General features: G+C 38.9%; 2 protein-coding genes across 2 annotated transcripts in view; one reads left to right on the top strand and one right to left on the bottom strand.

Annotated features, from left to right (window-relative positions):
* PIK3R4 (phosphoinositide-3-kinase regulatory subunit 4) overlaps nucleotides 1-6,331 on the top strand; it is a 58,568-nt gene extending 52,237 nt beyond the window's left edge. The window contains exons 16-20 of the mRNA XM_028129344.2: nucleotides 170-301; nucleotides 3,353-3,453; nucleotides 4,005-4,093; nucleotides 4,902-5,010; nucleotides 5,771-6,331. Of these exons, the coding sequence (XP_027985145.2) occupies nucleotides 170-301; nucleotides 3,353-3,453; nucleotides 4,005-4,093; nucleotides 4,902-5,010; nucleotides 5,771-5,941 (602 nt within the window). The 3' untranslated portion in view covers nucleotides 5,942-6,331. The remainder of the gene's footprint in view (nucleotides 1-169; nucleotides 302-3,352; nucleotides 3,454-4,004; nucleotides 4,094-4,901; nucleotides 5,011-5,770) is intronic.
* An 8,415-nt stretch (nucleotides 6,332-14,746) lies between these two features.
* COL6A6 (collagen type VI alpha 6 chain) overlaps nucleotides 14,747-24,850 on the bottom strand; it is a 97,614-nt gene continuing 87,510 nt past the window's right edge. The window contains exon 36 of the mRNA XM_008153248.3: nucleotides 14,747-15,142. Within this exon, the coding sequence (XP_008151470.2) occupies nucleotides 14,953-15,142 (190 nt within the window). The 3' untranslated portion in view covers nucleotides 14,747-14,952. The remainder of the gene's footprint in view (nucleotides 15,143-24,850) is intronic.

Below are 24,850 nucleotides of genomic sequence, written 5' to 3'. Positions count from 1 at the left end.
AAACTGAGACAGCTTCATGACAACAAAGTTTTTTTCTCAGTGACTAAGTCAGTTTTAAAATATATTCATACAAAGTTAATGCTGTTTACCATTTGTATAAACGTAGCCTGATACGCTTTAATCATTAGATGGTGATCTTTTGGGCGTTGTTTTGTTTTTTCTCTTTAAGGTACAAGCAGTGGTACCATGGCTTGTTGGGACATGAGGTTCCAGTTGCCAATTTCCAGTCACTGCCATCCTTCCAGGGCTCGGATCAGACGCCTCTCAATGCACCCCCGTCATCAGTCCTGGGTGATAGCAGGTACATTGGAGGGTTTTCTTAGTGCTGCCAAGACTCATGTTCTTAAGTTTTTATTTTACATATGAACAGAATACTTGATTTTGTTCTGTTTTGAAGTTCCCACCACTGATATCTCATTACCACTCACTTATTGTTTAAAAATAATCTCATCAGTTGCCACATCACCTTCCATTGCTGTCGCTGTTTCCCTTTCGTTTTCTTTCTCTTACATCTCGTATTTTTGATAAAGCTGCCACCATCTTCCTAGAAATCTTGACTCATCCTTGTTACCATTTGTTATTGATCTGTTTCTACTGTGCTTCTTACAGCCTTCCTTTTCTTCCCTCCCCTCATTGAGCATTCACATTTTCTTGTATGAATACTTGGGCAGGTCTCTGAAACTCACTTTCCTCATCTGTAAAATGTGGTTTAAAACATTTACCTAGCAGAATTGTAAGAATTTGAGATAACACATATAAAGCACATAGCCTGGGGCAGAAATAGTGCTTGATAAATATAGGTCTTGTTATTCTAATGTTTCCTCATTGGTCTTCTTGAATCTAGGCTTTTTCTGGTCCCTTCTCATACACATAGTCCATCTCATACGCTGCTGCTGCCTGTCACCATGCTGTCAAATTCAGTGGTCATCACTCCTCCCGCCTCTTATTGGACTTACATTTGGTCAGTGGATTGTTTCCTCTTTCTAAAATACTCACCCACCTGATTCCAAGGACCTCTCTCTCTCTGTTCACCTATTCGTTGATTTGCTGGTTCCTCCTCATCTACTGACTTTTAAATTGTGGCCTGCCGCAGGGCTCAGTCTTTGGTCTCAACCGCGTCTCTTTCTACACTGGTTTCCTTCTGTGATCTTATGCCATATTTAAATACTAAACCTATTCAAATTTTTATAGTTGTCTTATTTAAAATCTCCTCTAAGAGGTTGAATAGCCATCTTAATTTAAACTTGACATGTCCAAACTGAACACTTGTTTCCTCTCTACCAGGTTCCTCACCACTTCCTCTGAGACAAATCTGCCCATCCTACAGTGTTCCTCAGTAAACAGCAGCTCTTTTATGCTAACTGCTCAGAAAGAAGCCTTGTGTTGTGCTTGATTCTTCTTCCTTTAGTCCACTTCAGTCCATCAGCCAATCATATATGTTCTATCTTAAAAGATATTCAGAATCTGACCCCTTTTTACTGTCTCCATCACTCCCTAGTCCAAACCACCATAATCTCTTGTCTCTATGCATCAATATCCTTGTAACTCCCTGCTTTGATACTTACCTCTTAAGACTGTCCTTTCTTCTGCTCAGTACCTTCCAGTGGCTTCTCATCCTAAGTAACAGCCAAACTTCTCCCCTGCAGCCTCTCTGACCTTTATCAGTCAGGGTTCTAACAGGAAATAGATGGCATACCCAAAGGAGGAGGATTTATTTCCAAAGGAACTGTTTATAAAGGTGTAGGAGTAGAGGCAGTATAAAAGAACATGCAATAAAACAGGGCTGGTACCAGCAGATTAGCAGAGGAAGGCAGAAGGGGATGGTTACTGTAATTTGGAAGGAAGTTGAATAGAAAAGGCCCCTTTGAGAGGAGTAGTGATTTGAGGTGAGGGATACAACCAGCCTGAGGTGACTGACTTTTCATCCATCTCTTGATCTTACTGGGGTCGTGTAGGTGTGCGTTAGTGTCCTGTGACTACTGTAATAAATTACCACTAACTTGGTAGCTTAAAACAACCTTTATTCTTTAACAGTCCTGGAGCCCAGAAATTCAAAATGAGTTTTGCTGAGCCAAAATCAAGGTGGTAGTAGGGCCACATTCCCCGTAGAGTCTCTAGGGGAGGATCCATTTCCTTGCCTTTTTCTGCTTTTAAAGCTGTATGCCTTGGCTTGTGACTCCTTCTTCCATCTTCAAAGCTAGCGCCATCTGCCTCCCTCTTATAAGGACACTTGTATTTGCATTTAGGGCTCACCTGGACAATTCAGGATAACCACCCATCCCTGTCTCAAGATCCTTAATCACATTGGTAGAGTCACTTTTCCATATAAAGTAACATCCATAGGCTTGGGACTAGGACCTGGTTATTTTGAGGTGCCATTTATCTTAAACCAAGGCCCAAACCATCTAGAAGCCAGCAGTCACAGGATCCTGTTAGTGGTTCGTGGGGGTCAACCTGAGAGTGGACAGTGACGAGCACTACTGCACATTTTCTGCTGATTGCCCATGCTCAGTCTGCTCCAGCTACACTGGCTTCCTGGTTCTTTCCTTGAATTAAAAGCACATTCCTGCTCAGGGCCTTTGCATATTTGTGGTTTGTTGTCACCACTAGTATGTAAATGCTGTGAAGCAGGGAATGATTTGAAATTGTTTGCTGCCTTTTCATCAGTGCCTAGGACAATGACTAGCTCATAGTAAATATTGTTGGTTCAATTAGTATGAATGACGGCTGGGTATTATTATTCCCCCTGCTCAAAAACCCGTAAGGATGTCTCTCAGGCCTGCAGTTTTCTTCTTTTGTAATCTTTCCTTACCTTTTCCTCTTTCTACTATCACAAATGAGCTTCACTCAGACCAACTGCTCAGGCTTCCCCAAAACACAGCGATTTGTTTTTGCGTTTTTTGCTCATTCCATTTTTTTCTGCCTGAAATGATTTACCTGTAGGCCACCTATATCCGTCCAGCTTTACTTGTCCTTTCAGTCTCGGTGTAGACATCTCCATGAGGCAACCTAGATTCTTACCCCCTGGATGTGATCTTTTCCTTTCTTGAGTTCAGGTGGAACTTTGTAGTTCTTTGTATTTTTTCTACTTCTAGACTGGCAAATCTTTATGATTTGACTTTCCACCCCACTTTGTGGGACTTCAGTAAATATGTACTGGTAGGCTATTAAAAACATCTCTTTGCACTCTAGTCTAGTGTGACAGGGTCACAATGGTATTTAAAAGTGCTAGTGAACATTCCTTGCAGGATGGGAAAAAATGGAAATGGGTACAGGCTGACTTGGATTATCTACCTAGATGTGAGTGCAGAGTTCTTACCTGAGTAATGGTGCTGGCCTTTGTTTCCCTTAGCCGTTCAGGGCAACAATGAAGTGTCAATGTGGGACATGGAGACGGGCGACAGAAGATTCACTCTCTGGGCCAGTAGTGCACCACCGCTTTCTGAGTTACAGGTTTGACTCCAGTTTTTACCATAAAGGCCAATACAATTGCAGACATTTTACCAAACATGATCTGTTGGGCTTTTGGGTTATGTTTAAGTATTAGGTGGCCATTGCAGCCTGGGTGCTTTTCATTTCCTTGGGCTGACTAGTGTTTGTTTCTTTGGGCGTTTTGGTTACTAGCTCCATAAAGTTTGTGATATCTCTTTAGAACCCCAGTACAAATCTGGGTTAAATAGGAAAAGCCCAGATTGATGTTTAGATCATTAAAAAAATGGAACATGACCCTCTTATATACACTTTGTTTTTAATTATGTTGCCAAGAAAGGGAAGATTTTTTTCTCCTGCTGATCCAAAATAGAAAATTTTAGGAAGCTGAACAGTCTTTGCCTCTTTATTTAGGATGATACAAAGCGAATGCATTTTAAAGTTCCAAAGAAAGAAATATACAAGACATACATAATCAGTCTCTTAAAGCCTGACAATTGACTTATCTCTAGAAATGGTACCATTTGTGGAATACACTGTTACCTTATATTTGACTCATATTTCTTTCTTTTAAGCCTTCTCCTCACAGTGTTCATGGTATCTACTGTAGTCCTGCAGATGGAAATCCTATCCTGCTGACAGCTGGCTCAGACATGAAAATAAGGTATAGTATCTGATAAAGAACACTTTATGCAACAGATAAAAGGGGAATGTTAATAAAATATAGATGGATACTACAGTTAACACTGGGGTGGGGTTTATTATATACTAGGGGCCCAGTGCACGAATTCGTGCACCTTGAAAGGAACTGTGGGCCGTGAGGCTGCGGTAGGCCTAGGGGCGGGTCTTGGCCCCTGTTCCCCTGTCTGCTGGCAGCCCACACCTGCCGGGCCCCGCTTGTACCCGCTGATTGTGCGGAGTGATTGGGGCTGGCACCATCAGCAGGTGCAAGCGGAGGCTGCTGTCCTGATCACCTCTCAGGAGCATGGGGAGGTGGTGAAGCCCTCAGGGACGATCAGGGCCAGCAGCGGGTGCAAGCGCCAGCGGGACTGCAGTGCATGGGAGCAGAGAATTTTCAGTAACCACCAGAGGCTCGCCCTGATGACAGCGACCAGCACCCTGCCTTGGTCTGGCACCCCTGCTTCACCATCCCACCACGGCCAGTGCCCACCATGTTCTGCACACGCCCCTGGTGGTCAGCACATGTCATAGTGACTGGTTGTTCTGCCGTTTGGTCTTTGCATATTAGCCTTTAATTATATAGGATTTTAGCACTACGGTATTGTTTAAAGTCATCCACATCTTGCAAGGATAGCTATTAATCCTTCATTTGTAACTAATTTTATATAGTTCTAGAAAAATATCTTTTTCTAATGCAAAAGAAAATAAGTTATGCATTGATAAATGCAAGCCAATATTAGTTCCTCCCCTTCTCCTTCAAAGATTATCACCATTCGTTTCCTTTTCCCTAGGTTTTGGGACTTGGCTTACCCAGAGAGGTCCTATGTTGTTGCAGGAAGTACTAGTTCTCCATCAGTGTCCTACTACAGGAAAATAATTGAAGGCACTGAAGTCGTCCAGGTAAAGGCAGTTTTTCCTTCAAATTTTGTAGGTATAAAAATGCCTTTCATAAGCATTGCGTTGATTAAAGTAAATGGCTGGTCGAGTGTGGCAGTATTTCTCCAAATTTAAGAAATGTTAATTTTAAAAATACAGAAAAGCTAAGAGAAAAATAAACATTTCAATAAGTGCACATATAAGTATACAACTTGAAGTAAGCACTTTATAACTTGCTCAGTCCTTAAAGGTACTTCCTTATCAAGTTGTCTTATTATTTTCCTTAAGATCATCCAGCTAGTAAGTAAGCAGCAAAGGTGAGATTCAAATCTAAATGTTGGGACTCTAAAGCTTGTGTTCTTGAGTTAGACAAAAACTTCAGATGAGATAAATACCTGAAAGGGCCCGAGTAAGTGCCCAATAAATGAAAGTGTGCTTCCTTCATGAATAGTGAGCTTTAGAAATGCAGAACATCTGATGTGTTTTTACTTCCCTATTCTGGTCATTTATCTCTCTTAATTATATGCTTTCCCTTTTGATTTTGAGAATATTCACAGGTTAGCTTTTTTATAATTTTTCCACATTTGTAAGTGGCTCCTCATGGAGTCTAATTGGAAACCTAGAATGTCATGTTGGACTCTCTTTTTACTCCTTTCCCTCCGTGTATTTGTGAAAGCATGTCTACTTCACAAGAGACATTAGCTTCAACACCTATCACAGAAGGTAGAATGTGGTATAGGCTTTTAACTTCTGGCTTTCTCCTTGACTTTTAATCATGAAACAGGAAATTCAGAATAAGCAGAAGGTAGGACCTAGTGATGACACCCCTCGGAGGGGCCCAGAGTCTCTGCCTGTGGGACATCATGATATCATCACAGATGTTGCCACGTTCCAGACAACACAGGGCTTCATTGTAACTGCTTCTAGAGATGGGATTGTTAAGGTATGGAAATGAAAACTTAGTCGTTTGTATAATTTGTATAAATATACTGTAGCTTAAGAGAAAAGGTGTATTTAGAGAAGTGAGAATCGATTCCTTTCCTTAATTTTCAAAATCATGTCTATATTATATTAATGTTTCATGAAAAAATAATTCCAACCCAAGGTGGTTAAAGAAGTTGTACTTGTCTAGTACATTTGTGCATACCTCTGTGAGAATCAGCCAGATAGTATCTGGGATGTTTTATTGTGTGTCACAGAGGTGAGGAATCTAAAATGCTAAGACTTACACGACCTCAAGTGTAATTTGTATTGAAAAAAGATGGTTGTAAGCTATTATAATGTAAACACATTTTTGCTATTAAAAATGCTATTCTAAGCAGCCAATAAATTGTATTCAAGCATCTTAAGGGTTTTCATTTGTTTTTGGTGGTGCTTTTAATGGTAAACCTTAGCAGAAGAATACACTCTCCAGCAACATTTGTTCTGAAGAAATGGACTCGGTGTCACAAAGAATCAGTGGCAGAACTAGGCCTTCCACTCAAATCTCTGGACTTTGCTCTCATCTTTCTTCCTGTGTGTTTTGTAGTCTAATGTATTAGTTATTTAATACTGTAGAACTTACCTTCTGTCTATCAGCTCTAGAAAAATGTGTCTCTTAGCCATCATTACTGTTTTTTTTTATAGGCTCTACTATAAATTTACTTTTAAAAGGCCCAACTTGGCCTTTCCCACTAAAATATACCCTTCAAGGTTGTTGATTATTGTTCCTACACATACCTGATACTCTCTCCACATTTAACCTTTTGCACTCGGATGTCGAGTGTGACTCGACATGGTTAGCATTAGAATAAAGGAATCGAGAAAAAAGCAAGCGAGTGCAAAGGGTTAATTATTATCCACTTGCAGAAGGGTTTATAGTGTTCAAAATATTTAAGCTTTGAATTAATCACATGAGTCTCTCAGTCTGAAAAGTTGTATAGATAATCTGAGTCTGGGGAAAATACTACTTGTTTAAGAAACGTTCCAAAAATTTAAATTGCTGTAATTATATAATATAGTTATGGTACATGACAGTTTTCAATGAATATGTCTGGGTTCATGATTCAATACACTTAGTGTTTAGACAGGTGTAAACAAAATGATCGGAAAATCCTGCCATTCAGAAGGTCAGGAATGAAGAGGGGTACAAGATGGTGGCCTAGAAATACCCCAAACTCACCTGCATATAGAGCAGTTCCTCCTGAAGAACATCTGAGGGCCAATTGAACAGCTTCTCCACAACATAGAGAAGGTAGGAAAGACAGAGATACGGGAACCCTACCCCAACCCTATCCCAAGTGACTTTCAGGGAGGGATAATACTAAGGAGTCCACATGAGCAACTTGCCTGATTCTCTCTCTCTCTCTCTCTATATATATATATAGATAGATATCTATCTATCTATCTATATATATATATAGAGAGAGAGAGAGAGAGAGAGAGAATAGATATATATAGATATAGATAGATATCTATCTATATATATATAGGTATCTATATATATCTATATCTCTCTATATATATAGATAGATATGTAGATATCTATCTATATATAGAGAGATAGATATCTATATCTATCTATATATATATAGATAGATATCTATCTATCTATATATATATAGGTATCTATATATATCTATATCTCTATATATATAGATAGATATAGATATATATCTATATATAGAGAGAGATAGATATCTATCTATCTATCTATCTACCTATCTATATATATATATATATAGAGAGAGAGAGAGAGAGAGAGGTAAAACTGATTTAAAGAGTACCAAGACTATAATATGAAAAAAATCCATTTACTTACCCGAAGGTGCTTGCTGAACAGATGGGGAACTGTGGGAACTCTGTGGAATCAGAGGTACTGGTGAATGCCTTTGTTCACATTCCCCCTATACCTAGTAGCATGGGAGGAAGCTACGTCCAAGCACTCTGACTTGTAATGCCTCCACAGCTACCCTGGTCCGCTCGGCCAGCACCTGCTGCAGCTCTGACCACCTCTGCAAATATCTGCTACATCCTTGGTCAGCCAGTCCTTGGAGCCCCACACCCTGGGCCTCCTTAGACAGCACCCAGGGTACCACATGTCCATACAGCTCCAGCCAGCCTGTCAAAATCACTCAGCACACGTATTCTAGACAGAGGTTGTTCCTACCCAAGGCCACTCCTTCAAGATCAGGTGAAGAGAGCTGTTTTGTCTAATTCATAGTAACAAACACAGAAGAATATATTTCAAATGAAGGAACAAGAAAAACCCAGATAAAAATCCTTATGCAACAGAGGTAAGTAATTTTCCTAATAAAGAATTCAAAGTAACAATGATAAGGATGCTCATCAAACTTAGCAGGAACTTCAACAAAGAGTTAGAAAATATAATAATCAGATCGTGGGGGAAAAAAGAACCAATCATACCTGAAGACTATAATAGTCGAAATGAAAAATACACTAGAGAAAATCAAAGGCAGATTAAATAACATGGAACAGATTAGTGACCTAAAGGACACAGTAGTGGAAATCATCAAGAGCAAAAAGAAAAAATAAATTAAAAAAATGAGGATAGTTTAAGGGACATCTCAGATAATATCAAACGTACTCACATTTGTATTGTAGGGTATCCCAGAAGAAGAGAGAGAGGGCGAAAACTTTCCTAACCTTGGGGAAGGAAACAGATTTCCAGGTCCAGTAAGCACAGAGAGTTACAAACAAAATGAACCCAAAGAGAACCACACCAAAACATACTGTCACATACAAAGGAAATCCCATAAGGCTATTTATTAGCTGATTTCTTAGCAGAAATTTTATATGCCAGAAGAGAGTGGCAGTATATACAAATATTTAAAATGCTAAAAGGAAGGAACCTACAACCTGGAATGCTCTACCTGGAAAGGTTGTTATTCAGAAATGAAAAAGAGAGAGTTTCCCAGATAAGTAAAAAATAAAGGAGTTCCTCACTGGCTTTATAAGAAATATTAAAGGGTCTTTTTTAAGTAGAAAAATAAAGTCCATAACCAGAAATAAAAAATATAAATGAATTAGAAATTGCACAAGTAAAGCAAATATATAGTAAAGGCAATAAATTAAGTTATTAAGGTTAAAAGACAAAAGTAAGAAAATCAACTATAATGTGTAGTTAGGGGACACAAAACAAAAAGATAGAAACTATGACAGCAAAAACTGGAGGGCATTTTTAGAATGCATTCAAACTTTAACGTCTATCAGCTTAAAATACACTACTATAAAATACATTACTATATATGGACATATATGAACTTAATGGTAATGACAAACCAAAAACCTACAAAGGTACACAGAAAACAAAGAGAGAGGAACTCAAACATAACACTAAATAAAACCAGCATACCACAAGGGAAGAAAGCAAAAGAAGAAGAAAGGAATAGAGAGGAACTACAAAATGGCAGTAAGTAAATACTTAATAATTTAAGTGTAAAAAAAAAAATAAATAAGTAATTTAAGTGTAAATGGTCTAATTGCGCCAATCCAAAGATATAGGGTGGCCGAATGCATAATAAATAAGACCTATTTATATTGTGCCTACAAGAGACTATAGTTCGAAAGACACAGCCTGAAAGTGAAGGGATGGCAAAAGTATATTCCATGCAAATAGAAATGAAAACAAAGCTAGGTTAGCAATACTCGTATCAGACAAAATAGATTTTAAAACACATTGTAAAAACAGATCAAGAAGGGCATTACATAATGATAAAATGGTCAATCTTGGAAATGTATCATTTGTAAATATTTACACATTCAACAATATTTAGGTAAATATAATAAATATTAACAGCCATAAAGGACATTGATTCAATTCAAATTGATAGTAATACAATAATAGTAGAGGACTTCAATACCCCACTTACATCAATGGATAGATCATCCAGATAGAAAATCAACAAGAGAACAGTAACCTTAAATGACCCATATTAGAAAAGATGGACTTAATAGGTATTTATAGAACATTTTACCCCCAAACTGCAGAATACATGTTCTTTTCAAGTGGACATGGAACATTTTCCATGATAGATCACGTTAGGCTATAAAATAAGTCTCAATAAACTCATGAAGATAAATCATATCAACTATATTTTATGACCACAATGTATTGAACCTAGAATTACAAGAAGACTGGAAAAAAACACAAACATGTGAAGACTATAAAAAATGCTATTTAAACAAGAAGATCAAAGAAGAAATTTAAAATACATATCTTAAGATAAATGAAAATGGAAATGAAACTTTCTAAAATCCCTGGGATGCAGCAAAAGCAGTTTTAAGAAGGAAATTTTTAGTGATACAGGCTTACCTTAAAAAACAAGGAAAATCCCAAATAAACAATTTAACTTTACACTTAAAGGAACTAGAAAAAGAACAAAGCCCAAAGTGAGCAGAAGAAAGAAGATTATAAAAATTAGAGTTGAAATAGAGACTAAAAAAGATTAATGAAACTAAGAGCTGGTTCTTTGAAAAGATAATAAACCTGTAGCCAGACTTATCACAAAAAAAATCACAGAGGGCCCAAATAAAATCAGAAATGAAAGAGAAGTTACAACTGACGCCAGAGAAATACAAAGAATCAAAAGAATACCATGCTAACAAATTCAACACCTAGAAAAAAATGGATAAATTGCTAGAAAAATACAACTTCCTGAGCCTGAACAAGGGAAAAAATAGAAAAGCTGAACAGTCTGAATAGAAGTAACAAAATTGAATCAGTAATTAAAAAAAACACTCCAACAAACAAAAAGTTCAGGACCAGATAGTTTCACAGGTAAATTCTACCAAACATTTAAAGAAAAAATACTTATGCTTTTTAAACTATTCAAAAAAATTCAAGAGGAAGGAATACTTTCAAACTCTATGACAAAGATACTTCAAAAAAATAAAATTATAGGTCAATATCTCTGATGGACATACATACAAAAATTTTCAACAAAATATTAGCAAACTGAATTCAATACATTAAAAGGATCATACACCATGATCAAATAAATGGGACTTATTCCAGGGATATAAGGATGGTTCTATATTCTAAATCAGTAAACATAATACACAACATTAACAAAACCGAGAATAAAAATGAAGGATAAAAGTTATAGGATCATCTCAATAGATAAAAAGCATTTGACAAAATTCAACATTCTCTTATGATAAAAATTCTTAAAGTGGCTATAGAGGGAACATATCTGTAAATAAGGTTACAAGATACAAAATTAATATTCAGAAATCTGTTGTGTTTGTGTAGCTATCAGAAGGAGATTAAGAAAACAATCCCATTTACAATTGTATCAAAAAGAATGAAATGCCTAGGAATACATTTAACCAAGGAGCTAAAAGACTGTACTCTGAAAAACATTGATGAAAGAAATTGAAATGCAAATTAATGGGATTGATGAAAGAAATTGAAGAAAATGCAAATTAATGGAAAGACATACCATGCTCATGGATTGGAAGGATTAATATTGTAAAAATGTCCATTCTCCCCAGAGTAGTCTACTGATTCAATGTGATCCCATTCAAAATACCAATGACATTTTTCACAGAAATATAACAAATAATCCTAAAATGTATATGAAACTATGAAAAACCCTGAATTGGCAAAGAAAAAAAAAAAAAAGGATGTTGGAGATATGCACCCTGACTTGAAACTATACTACAAGGTATAGTAATAAAAAAAAGTATGGCATAAAAACAGACACATAGATCAATGGAACAAAATAGAGAACCCAGAAATAAGCCCATACATATATCGTTAATTAATCTATGACAAAGGGGCCAAGAATGTATAATATGGAAATGGCAGTCTCTTCAATAAATGGTGTTGGGAAAACTATACATACATGCAAATAAAAAAAAAAATCTGGACCACTTTATTACACCATATACAAAAAATGAATTAAAAATGGATTAAAGGCTTAAATGTAAGTCCTGAAACCATTCAACTGGAAGGAAACAGGCAGTAAAGTCTTTGACATCAACCTTAGCAACATTTTTAAAGGTATGTTTCCCTGGGCAAGGGCAACGAAGTAAGAATAAACAAATGGGACTACATCAAACTGAAAAGCTTTTACACTATGTTGCATTGCCTTTGTTTCTCTTCATGTCTGCCCAGCTATTTCCAGCTTCTAGCTACCGAGTCACACCTAGAGTCTGCAGAGTTTGGGGGAAAATTTTTTGAGACATAAACTGTTATGTTGAGACTGGGCTTCAACCCTGGAGCCATTAGATAACCTGGGACTGATAACCATGGGAAATGCTGAGGAAAAAAATGGACTGGCCTGATGGAAATATAATTTTTTTTCTCACCTTCCTACTATCTATTCTCTCATATCCTCCCCCATTTTTTACAGGGGTCATTTTGTTGAATTGATACTAAGTACTACAATCTGATGCTATGTTGAGTTGCATGTCTTTTCAACCTCTACATGTTTGACTTACAACTCAGTGCAGAGAAAATAGGAGGCATGTTCTTTATAGTCAATTAATTTACATTTTAAAATCAAGAAACACCACTGCTTATTTGTGTGATTCTTGGTTTAACTAGGGTTTTACCAAATTTACACTTACTAGTATGTTTTGCAATGTTCCCCATTTAGGAGAAAGAGGTAAATCATGGACAATGCTAATGTTAAGGATTTAGTTTTTAAAAGAACTGAATATTTGCAGTATGTTTCAGATCCTTCACCTATTAATGATTAAAAAGGTGACCCAGCCTGGCCAGTGTTGTTCTGTGGTTAGAGCGTTGCCCCATGCACCAAAAGGTCCTGGGTTCAATTCCTGGTCAAGGACACGTACCTGGGATGCAGGTTCAATCCCTGGCCCCGGTCAGGGCGCATGTGGTAGGCAGCCAGTTGATGTGTCTCTCTCACATTGATGTTTTTTTTTTTTTTAATATATTTTATTGATTTTTTACAGAGAGGAAAGGAGAGGGACAGAGAGCTAGAAACATCGATGAGAGAGAAACATCGACCAGCTGCCTCTTGCACACCCCCTACCGGGGATGTGCCCGCAACCAATGTACATGCCCTTGACCGGAATCGAACCTGGGACCTTTCAGTCCGCAGGCTGACGCTCTATCCACTGAGCCAAACCGGTTTCGGCTCACATTGATGTTTTTCTCTCTCAAATAAAATGACACAAAATGCTAAAATAATCTCAATCACCAAGGAAATGTTTGTTTGGTGTATTTTACTTATCAATGCAAAAAAAAATGACAGATACATTTCAACAGTATTTAAAAACAAACATATTTCCAGCAATAACGAGGAGAAAGGAGTACTTGTTTATTCCCAAGTTAATTAGAAAAATTCCTTTTATTAAAATACCTCTTAAATATTGCTCATCAATTTCCTGTACTTGGAACATATTTTTTTCCTGAATCTCTATGACCACTTAGGATATGAAGAAACCTGATGTGCTCTATTTTTCTCTATTACCTGAGTATGAATATGACATTTAAACTCCTTGCCTCGCCCAGAAGACATTGGGAGCTCTCTCTATGGAGTTGCCTGAGTAAGGATGGCAGAAGCGTGGTTTAAAAAAACACTGCAGATAGCCCTTCTTTTCTAGGTTTTATGAACAGAGGTATAGAAAAGCAAATCGGACCATACCTACTGGTGGTAGGTGTCTGTAACCAGCTGGCCCATACTTCCAAGCAGGTCCTCTCTCATTCCTGAAGAGAGTGATATTCTGCCCAGCAGGGCCACTGCTACCAACTGTGGAGCCAGCTCTTACAATTTGAGGTAAAGGCTGAACATTGTATCTAAATTAAATAATGCTGCATTGGTGTTTAGTTGAAAATATCAGCACCATCATAAGATTAATCATTAATTATATGATCTGGCTGGGGGTAAGGAGAGAGCTGTCAGAGAATGCTGGTTGAGGCTTAACCCCATATGTATTTGAAGATTAAAACATTAACAACTTCCTTATATTTTCCAAACTCCGTGTGCATTTAAGACTCTCTTTAGATTCTGCCAGTCCGGTTTGGTGCTATTCACTGACTTAAGTAGCTACCTGATGGGTAAAAGGAACTCAGCTTCACCCATGACAAGTGTGTCCTTACTCTCATTGTCTAAAGAATATATGGATGAGTAAAAAATAATAAATGACAATAATGGGAAAGAAAAAGAATAAGAGTCCATATAAAGGCCAGGTAGGAGGCTCTACATAATGAAGAGGGAACTTCCAGCTCAAAGGCAATAATTTATATTCTGGGGTTATTAACCAGTTTCTCAGTAAATTAGGGAGGATTTGGGGGGTGGGGGGAGAATGGAAAACTACCCTCTGCTTCCCAACTGTCCAAGCTAACAACTGCAGAAGATGGGAGGAAACCTTCCAGTACATCCCCATCGGAGGACTACTCAATCCATCCAGAGACAGTGATGTGTTCAAGTGGACTTGTGGAAGGCCACATTTTCAAAATTATGACATAACAACAGCATCAATTTCTAAGGTAAATGTTGGGATCTTCCAAAACAACCTTTGGTTAAACAGGTCAGCATTAAACAGTACTAAATTGAGAAAGATGGTTTGGTTTGCAGAAAATGGACTGGACAGAGACCGATAATAAAAAGAATTATCATTGGCCCATATACACACATGTATACACTATATAAAATTCACCTGCAGATTATAATCGCCATTAGACTTTGCAAAATACTTCTTCATTCTGCCATCTTTTAATAACAGTTCTTGAATATATCAGTCTTAGCATGCTGGAATTATCAGGAGTGGTCAAATACTGTAAATGGACAAGATATACCTTTAATACCAATGAGTGCAAGGGGTCAAGTTACCTCAATCTCCAACCTGTGGTTTGTCCAATATAGTGGACCTCCAGTATAGGCAGAATCTAAATAAAAGTGATCCATGATTTTGGCAGTGAATTTAGTTACATAAGTCCAGAGTCTTACCATGCTTCCTAAGGTTAAATTCTTCAAGCACTTCCTTTATATGTCATTTGGGAACAGTTTTTATCATCTTCTTTCCATTTTTAAAGGTATGGAATGTGTTTCTGGTGAAATTTCGAACAGTATTATCTCTGCTGTTTCTTACTGCTCTTGAAACATATTTTTTATCTTGAAAGAATTTTGCCTTTTGTAATGCATCTTCTTTAAGGGCTGCTTTGTGTGGTCCAGGAACAAAGCTATACAACAAAAGAAGAAAAACATCATAGAAGATAGATGCCATTTCAACGTTAATAGACTCTCTATAATCTTTCTTCCTAAATTAATTGTTGCACCCATTTCTTACTGCATCCTTCCTTCAGGGTAATTTCATGAAGATGACTAAACTGGGCATTATTAAACTGAGCAGATGTATCAGAAGTTGGTAAGACATCTTGTCAAATGTGCAAAACTGTAATTTCAACAGAAAAATTTTTTCTTCATGGAACCAATTCCACCCAAAACTTTATATAGTTGGCTCCTGCTTATTCAGATTTAGGTGCAAATAGTACCTTGCTAGAGACCACCCTCTCTGTACTTTTCCCAGTCCCACTCCCGCTTCCAGTCACTCTGCACGACATGCTCTTATTTTATTCATAACACTTAATACTATCTGAATTATTTACTTGTAAACTTGGTGATCTGTTCTCCATTCTTCTACCTCTCAGATAGAAATTAAGTTTCCCAAGACCATGTCTGGTCACCATAGTAATCCCAGGAACCAAGAAGTGTGCTGAGCACCTAGCAGACACTTAATATTTGTCTAATGAAAACATAAGTGAATGCCATGTCCTTCTTCCCTCCCTTCCTTTCACTCATCCATCCATCCACCCATCCAAATGTTTGCTCTATGAAAGGCACTGTGGTAGGGATAGTGGGGGACATAGAAACAGTGTCCTGTCTGGCAGGTGCACAAAGAGGTTGATTGGAAGTGGTGGGTAACCCATCAGTGCAAAGAGAGCTGGAGTCGGGCTCTGAAATGCCTTGAGTGTCAGACTAAGAAATCAAGGAATCCTAGAAGCCAAGTGCTGACCAGAAGTTCTAGCCTGTCCAATAAAATTCTGTGCTGCAGAGAATGTCCTGTCATCTTCACTGGTCACATGTGGCTATTCAGCACGTGAAACGTGCTTAATGTGACCAAGAAACTGAATTTTTTAATTTCATGTAATTGAAAGCTAGTGGGCTCCTCTATTGGACAGCACAGGAAGGGAGCCGTTCAGCTAGCATCATTGTTTTACACTTACAGGGAAGCGGTGGGAAGAGTTTTGGTTTAAAAAACATTTTTTATTCCATTTCCTCTACTTATTAGTTGAGCAGCTCTGAGCAAATCATTTACATAGAGTGGTCCTTGTTTCTTCAGGTATAAAATGAGGATAAAAAAACAACCTATGCTGTTGTGAGCAATAAGTGAATTCCCTTAGTTACCATGGTGCTTTATTGGTTACAGATGAGGAAACTGAGGTACATGTAGGAGTTGAAGGTCAGCGACAGAGCTGACTATAACCCAACTCCTTTGATACTAAGAGTCCAATGTTTGCAGCCTAGAAGAGGTCAATGGGGGAAATAGGGGGACATATGTAGTACTTGCAACAATAAAGACTTTAAAAAAAAAGTCCAATGTTACTTCCATTGAACTAGGTTTTTATTTAGGACACTATGAAGAATCATCAAGATGGAACAAGAAAAGTGAGATGATAGCCTGGATGGTGTGGTTCAGTGGTTGAGTCGACCTATGAACCAAGAGGTCATGGTTTGATTCCTGGTCAGGGCACCATGCCTGAGTTTCGGGTTCGAACCTCAGTAGGGGGCATGCAGGGGGCAGCCGATCAATGATTCGCTCTCATCATCGATATTTCTATATTTCTCTCTCCTCCTCTCTCCTCTCTAAAATACATAAATATACATTAAAAAAAAAAGAATTGTTAAAAGGAAGTGAAATGATAAATGTCATACTTTTAAAAGCACATGGAGTCAGGTAGTCTGGAGCAGGTTGGACAGTTAAGGTACGAGGAACCTGGCATATAAGCTTTGCATAAATATTTTTTGGGTGAATGTGTGACCGCCTGGTGGCATAAGAAGAGAAGGCTTATCAACACCTATAAACCTTAGCAATTAGCTGGATTGTGGTCCAGAGAAGATTTAAGAGAACTCCAAATGTGGAGACCAGGGAAATAGTGTCAATATTCACTATGATCTATTTCTTCATTTGGATTTTTCTGTTTTCACCAGCTAGAAATCTGATCTCTCTCACAAGAACATCAATATTTAGAAAACGAATATGTGAAAGATACAGAATTTAAAATTAAATTCACGTCTTTCACACATACCACATACCTTCTTTCATCTATAATGATAGCTAGGGGTGAAGGAGACATCAAACCAGCAAAGAAAACCATTCCATCCATGTTACACAGACCCTGAAGCCTCCATGCATTACATACTGTATGTCTGGGCTTCTGAAACTCATATCCCAAAGTGTGTCTCAGTTCACTTCCATCAATGCTATCAGTACTAAGTTGATCACCAAACTTCCAGTTACCAAAAACTTCAGTCCTGGCTAAATTTCCATACAAATACAGTTTCCTCACATTTTTGCTCTTCTCTGTATTATCAAATTCCAGACTAAACCTGAACTCAGATTACCCAAAGTCCTAATTGTATATACACACCAAACATGGCTCCACTGGTCATGGAGACTGCATTAGTTTGAGTCTGTAACAATTTTCATGGCTTATACTTATCTGTACTGGTCTCTCCCTTCTCTTCCCCTGGGATACTTTTCATGGTAAGTTTAGTTGTCTTTGTTATAGTCCTCCCTTTGTTAAGAAAAAGTTGTAATTGGTAGCTGCTTCTTTGGCATAGCATTACCCCCCTCAAATATTTAATATTCTCAAAAGGGTTGAACATTATAAATACCACATCTCCGAATTCCCATTTTTTCACTCTGTTCTATATAGGAGCTTATATTGGACTAGAGGCCCAATGCACAAAATTCATGCAAGGGGCTCAGCCCTCACAGCCCCAGCTGCCTCAGCCAGCCCCCGCAGCCTCTGCCAACCCTCACAGCTTCTGCCAACCCTAGCAGACCCTCGCAGCCTCGGCTGGCCCTTGCAGCCTGGGCTTCGTCCGGAAGGTCTGGATGGTTCTGCTGTTCAGTCTAATTAGCATATTAGCTCTTTATTATATAGGACTAGTGGCCCGGGGCATGAAATTAATGCAGGGGGTGGGAGGGAGGGGAGGAGGTGTTCCTCAGCCCGGCCTGCACCCTCTCCAATCTAGGACCCCTCGAAAGATGTCCTAGTGCCAGTTTACAGGGTTCGGGCCTAAACTGGCAGTTGGACATCCCTCTCACAATCTGGGACTGCTGGCTCCAGCCGCTCCCCTGCCTGCCTGCCTGATTGCCCCTATCCACTCTGCCTGCCGGCCTGCTCGCCTCCAAATGCCCCCCCCACCCCCGCCAGCCTGATCACCCCCAACTGCCCCCCTTGCTGGTCTGCTCACCCCTACCTTTCCTCCCCACTGGCCTGCTCACCCCCAACTGCCCCCCTGCTGACCTGCTCACTCCAAACTGCCCCCCCCTGCTGTCCTGATCACCTCTAACTGACCCCCACTGACGGCCTGCTCACCCCCAACTGGCCCCCATGCTGGTCTGTTTACCCTCAACGGCCCCTGCCATCCCATCCTGGCCTGATCACCCCCTGGCAACCCAAGGTCCCAGCCCCTCTTTTTTTTTTTTCAATGCCTCCTTGAGCGGAGGCCAGGGCCAGTTGGAAGCAAGTATCTAGGATTTATTTATCTTCTATAATTGAAACTTTGTAGCCTTGAACAGAGGCCAGGGCCGGCCAGGAAGCTTGGCTTCCTCCATCGCCAGGGGCAACCCAAGCCTCCTGCTTGCTCCGGCTCTGTTGCTGCTGCCATTTTTGTTGGGATTTATTTATCTTCTATAATTGAAACTTTGTAGCCTTGAGTGGAGGCCAGGGCCGGCCAGGAAGCTTGGCTTCCTCCATTGCCAGGGGCAACCCAAGCCTCCAGCTTGCTCCAGCTTCGTGGCCACTGCCATTTTTGTTGGGATTTATTTATCTTCTATAATTGAAACTTTATAGCCTTGAGTGGAAGCCAGGGCCGGCCAGGGCGGGTGGGAAGCTTGGCTTCCTCCATTGCCAGGGCAACCCAAGCCTCCTGCTTGCTCCAGCTCCATGGCCAGCTGCCACCTTGGTTGGGTTAATTTGCATACTCACTCCTGATTGGCTGGTGGGCATGGCTTGGTGTAGCAGAGTGATGGTTAATTTTCATGTTTCTCTTTTATTAGTATAGATAAGCATTTGATAAGAATCCTTTGATTACCTTGTTTGGGAACCATAAAGAGTTTATATAGTTCTCCTGCTTTATGTTGCTCAGATACTTCTTTACTGATTGGTAACAACAACACTAGGTAGTCAAGATAAAACAGACAATTCATCTTGCAATATGTGCCTGCCTCCAGCAAAGCTGGATAGAATGAGGTGAAAGGGACTGACTGTAGATTTCAGTTCTCTGTGATCGCAGATTCCTCATCTACACAGATAATCAGGACTCAGCCATACTGCATTTACTAGTCGACTGGGTTCATTGGAGTAGAAAATGCAGACAAGATTGCTTCTATTTTGAGAATCCTTTTTATTTTAACATACATTTTGTGTCCAACAAACATACGTTGGAAAGCAGAATTATAACAGATGTATTATTCATATGGCATTGGTGACTGTCCATTTTTACAATTCAGTTGTTCTGGCTCTGGTCTGTCAACGCTTTCAAGTCTGGCCAAGTGCTTCCCTGGCTGACTGAATCAAACAATACGCAGGCGGCTCTCTGGCTTTTACTGCCTCTGAGCAGATCTGAGTGCTTACAAAGAGGCTGCCCTGCAATCTTGCCCTCACTGGCCATCTGTGTCCTTGCTTGATTGCGTTTGGGTTCAGTTCCTTTCTTTTTCCATCTGATAAGAACCAGCTTCTACTTGTATTTCTTTAAATCTCACAGCAGAATGATCTAATTCTTATGCAGGTCATTCTGAGGCCGCTTGCCTAGCAGGCACTCTCATCTTCCTCAATCTGTGCTCAGTTCTGCTTCACTTTCCTTGAAAGGCTCAGGCAGGAAGTTTCAGGAGCAGCTATGCGCCTTGTTACCTTTCATTATAGTCTTTGGTCACTTGGAGGAGGCCTCGCGTGTCCCAGCCTAACACACCATCAGGGAGCTCCCCAAGCGAGGTATGGGCTTCATGTCTCAATTTCTGATGCCCCAGTCAGTTCCTAGCATTTCACTATTTGGATACAAAGGGGAAGCTGAGCCCTCCAGGTATATATCTAAGGCAAAGGGAAGAGGGGAAAATAAATTTCCCCTCCAAAAGCAATGTGAATACCGGCCTCAACTCATATTGTTCTTCAAACAACACGAGCAGGGAGTCGTTTCCCAAAATGCCTCTGAATTTGCATAAGCTGACTATTGCATTTGCCTTCGCAGTTGTGACCCAATGCATTTTGTGTGGAGCCCAATGAAAATGCGAAGCCCTTCCCACACTTCCAGGCACCTGCAGCAGGGGGAGCCCTGCTCTTGGTGGACTGACAGCACAGGCATTTCCAGGCCTGACTTCAGGAAGCATTTGCTGCTGGACAGTTCCCTGCCTCCCAGCAAGGTGAAAGGAGCCATTCCAGGCCGGGGCTTCCTCGCTTCTTTCTGGAGCTGGAGCTTCTGGATTGGGAGTGCCTCTCTGGTTCTGACCACCACACAGAAATGCACACTCGGCACAACAAAAGTTGGCACACTGTCGAAGGCACCTGCCTACGTGTGATTCCCAGCGGCCGGTGCACACATTTGATTTCAGTCTGATGTGGGCAGGTGTGTGTGTTAGTACAGTGTGATTTACCACGAAAACCAACCCTCCTCTAACTACTTGATTTAAATTATTTCTAATTTTTAAAAAATGTAAGTAGTATTCATGCAGGCAAAAGATATGATATGTTTATTATTAAGTTTTACAAGAACGAACTTTTGCCTTTGTTGATACTTTTTAAAATATCTTAAAAATATTAAGGTCTACTTTATTCCTATCTTTGGGTATATTCTACTTTTTCCTTCTATAACATCTTAAGAACAGTGTTTAGCTCAATAACTTTTAGAGTTTAAAAAATTTTCCTAACATAATAAGACTATAAGTTTTCTTAAATTATGAATTTCTGAGGTGTCCCACAAGTTTTGACATATAAATTTTGATTATTATACAATAATAATCTAAGTATGTTTGCATTTTCATTATGAATTTTTTTGTCCCTTTAGATTGTGGTTTTAACTTAAAAATGTATACGCTTAAAAAATATAGCTCAGTTGGTTAGAGCTTTGTCCTGATGTGCCAAGGTTGCAGGTTCCATCCCCTGTCAGGGCACCTACAAGAATCAACCAATGAATATATAAATAAGTGGAGCAATGAATCAATGTTTCTTTCTCTCTCCCTGTCTCAAATCAATAAATAAAAAAATTTTAAATATTGTTTTTATTAATTTATAACTTAATTGCATTGTGATCTGATTATTTGGATTGATGGTACCAATTCTTACAGGTGTGTTGACATTTGCTTGATAAGTTAAAAAATTGCACAACAAACACCTGTAAACTCTACCTTGATTCAACAGCTGTTAATGCTCCATGTGTTGTTCAGAAGAATGTCTCATTTTTCTGTGCAGGGTTCTAGTTGAGTATATTAAATCAAGTTTGTTACTTATGATTAAATCTTTTACTTCTTTACTGATTTTTGTCTGCTTCACCTCTCAGTATTGAGACTGGTTTACTGAAATCTCCAACTCTGATGACAGTTCTATGGCAGTTTCTCTGTGTAGCTTTTAAATTTCCACTTTCATATATTTTAAGATTTTATTACCCTCTTATAAATTTAGGATTGAACACTGTCATCATGAAGTAACTCTATTCCCACAAAGTGGTTTCATTTAAAAGTATATTTTATTAGATATAAACATAGCTACTCCAACTTTCTTTTTAAAACATCTACCTTGCCCTGGCTGGCTTGGCTCAGTGGATGGAGCATCGGCCTGCGAACTGAGGGGGCCCAGGTTCGATTCCGGTCAAGGGCACGTGCCCGGGTTGTGGGCTTGATTCCCAGTGGGGGACTTGCAGGAGGCAGCCAACAATGATTCTTTCTCATCATGGATGTTTCTCTCTCTCCATCTTCCTTCCTCTCTGAAATCAATAAAAATATATTAAAAAAAAAAAAAAAACAAAAGCAAAACATCTGCCTGGTATATTTTCCCCCCTTAATGTTACTTTGCACTTTTCCATTTCTTATTTTGTAGCTGTGTCTCTTGAAAACAGTTATAGCTGGGTTTTATTTTGTTTCCTAAATCCATCAATCTCTGCTTATTTAGCCTATGTACTTTTATTTTTATTATTGATATATTTAAATGGATTCGATCATGCTTTATTCCTTTTCCTGCCTTTTTGTTAAAAATATTTATTATGTTGTTTGTTTTTAATAACAAAAGATGATTTTATTGTTTAATGTATTTTCTCATGTTTAGGTAATTAATACATAAATAACATTTATACATCCTAGTATAATTGTTTTCTTGAGTGTGCTTTCTTAAAATATATTTTTTATTGTTGATAGTATTACAGACATCTCCTATTTACAATTATTTCTTTCTATTAAAATCACGAGGTGCCAAATGTTTTATTTCCAAAGTTTTGTTAACAAGTACAGCCATTTTGTAACCCCACTGCTATTATTTAAAAATACATTTATTTAGATTTATCTAAATATTGACAAATTTTTATCATTCACTCTTCTTGCATCTCAGCCTTTCCTTCGGTGGTCATTTTTATTTTCCTTGAAGTACGTATTTCAGAAATTCCTTTAGCAAAGGTCTCTTTGTGGTGAACTATTGTTCTTTGTTTACTCAAGTTGTTTTGATTTACCATTATTTTTGAAACACAGTTTTTCTAAGTTGACAAAAATTTCCTCCCAGTGCTTTCAAGGTTCTCAATAGCACTGTCACTACTGATAACTCAGCTGCCAGCCTCATTATAGTTTCTGTGTAGCTGAGCTTTCCAGCTGCTTTCAGTTTTCTTGTCATGGTGTTCTGCATTCTCCTACCCCCATGGTCGGCAAACTGCGGCTCGCGAGCCACATGTGGCTCTTTGGTCCCTTGAGTGTGACTCTTCCACAAAATACCACGGCCTGGGCGAGTCTATTTTGGAGAAGTGGTGTTAGAAGAAGTTTAAAAAATTTGGCTCTCAAAAGAAATTTCAATCGTTGTACTGTTGATATTTGGCTCTGTTGACTAATGAGTTTGCCGACCACTGCCCTACCCCATGCTTAATTGTTTTCTTTTTATTTATTCTGCCTGTTACACCTTGTCTTTCCTTCATATTTTAATTCATCTTTCATAATTTCTTGAAAGTGATCATCTCTTTGTCTTTCAATATTCTCTCATTTATTTTTTCTATTTTATCTTTCTAGAAGCCCAATTTGATAGGTTAGTCTTTTCATTCTGTACTGCCTGTAAATTAAATTTATCTTCTCTGCATTCTGGGTAATTTCTTCATATATATTTTCCAGTCCATTGTTTTTCTTCAGATGTGTCCATTAGTTACCTGAATTCATCCATTGAGTTTTACAAGTTATTTTTTATTTTGAAAATTGTCAAATGCACAGAATATTGGGAAGAACAGACTCATGAATAAATACCTTCACACTTTTTCACCTAAATGATTCTTCAACTGTTCCCGTCTTGCTACTCCGTGTGTATGTACGCACACGTATATCTATATACACACATATATGCATACACACACACACACCATCCTACTTCCTCTTCAGAAAACCACCTGATGGTAGGCTGCAGCCATCATGCATGTTACTCTTAAATACTTTAGCACACCTGTCTCAAAAGCAAAGCCATTCTTATACTGACATGATACCATTACCACACATAAGGAAATCCACATGAATCAATAATATCATCCAGCATATTGTTCATACTCAACTTCCCCAACTGTCCCCAAAATGTCATTTGTATAAGCTTTTCCTTTCGAACTAGAATCAAGTCAAGATTTACATTGTTACTACATTTGACTATTATGTCTCTAGTCTTCCCCATCCCAGAGCAGTTAAGTGCCCCACATCTCTGCAGCTCGTGACAATGAAACCTATGAAGAGTACAGGCCAGCTTTCTGAAGAATGTTCCCCATTCTGGAACTGCCCAGTGGTTTCCTCACTATTAGACTTGGCTCAAACATTTCCAGCAGGAATCTCACAAAGGTGTTATGTCTCCTGCATCATCTTGGGAGGCACATATCAGACCTTGGTTAAAGTGGGTGCTGCCTGGTCTTATCGCCAGATCTCACCACATAAAGGCACACCTCCTGCTTTGTATTACTAAGTAACATGGGAGTGGTTCCCCGAGACTGTGTAATTAGCCTGCTCGCCCACAACCTGTCATCCCATGGGTTTAGCATTCCCTGATCCTTGCTGACTCAGTTATGACATTTGGGATTACAAATTGGTGCTTTTCTAATCCTACCGTTTCTTCCACATTAGCTGGCATACTTCTATAAAGAAGCGCTCTTCCTCCCTCCTCCTCTTTTGGGTCTCTCTACAGAGTTGTGGATTTAAAAAAAAAATCAGTGTGTTTTTGTCCATTACTATCATTATTCTTTTTGATATTCAAATTTTCCCAAATTGGGCCAGTGAAAATCCTTTCAAGATAGCTTCACTGTCCCTTTGATACGTTGCTGTGAGTTTTTTGACTACTTTCTTGCTTTCTGGCATAACGAATATTCCAGGCTCACACTGCACTTTCTCCGCTGCAGCCTAGAATTAGCTGTTGCTCCCAGAAACCCTAGTTCCTTTTAGTAGGGAATGC

The sequence above is a fragment of the Eptesicus fuscus genome, chromosome 18 (assembly GCF_027574615.1).
Source record: "Eptesicus fuscus isolate TK198812 chromosome 18, DD_ASM_mEF_20220401, whole genome shotgun sequence".
Taxonomy (NCBI): domain Eukaryota; kingdom Metazoa; phylum Chordata; class Mammalia; order Chiroptera; family Vespertilionidae; genus Eptesicus; species Eptesicus fuscus.
Note: the sequence above shows the minus strand (reverse complement) of the source record. Positions and strands in the feature narration are given on the sequence as shown.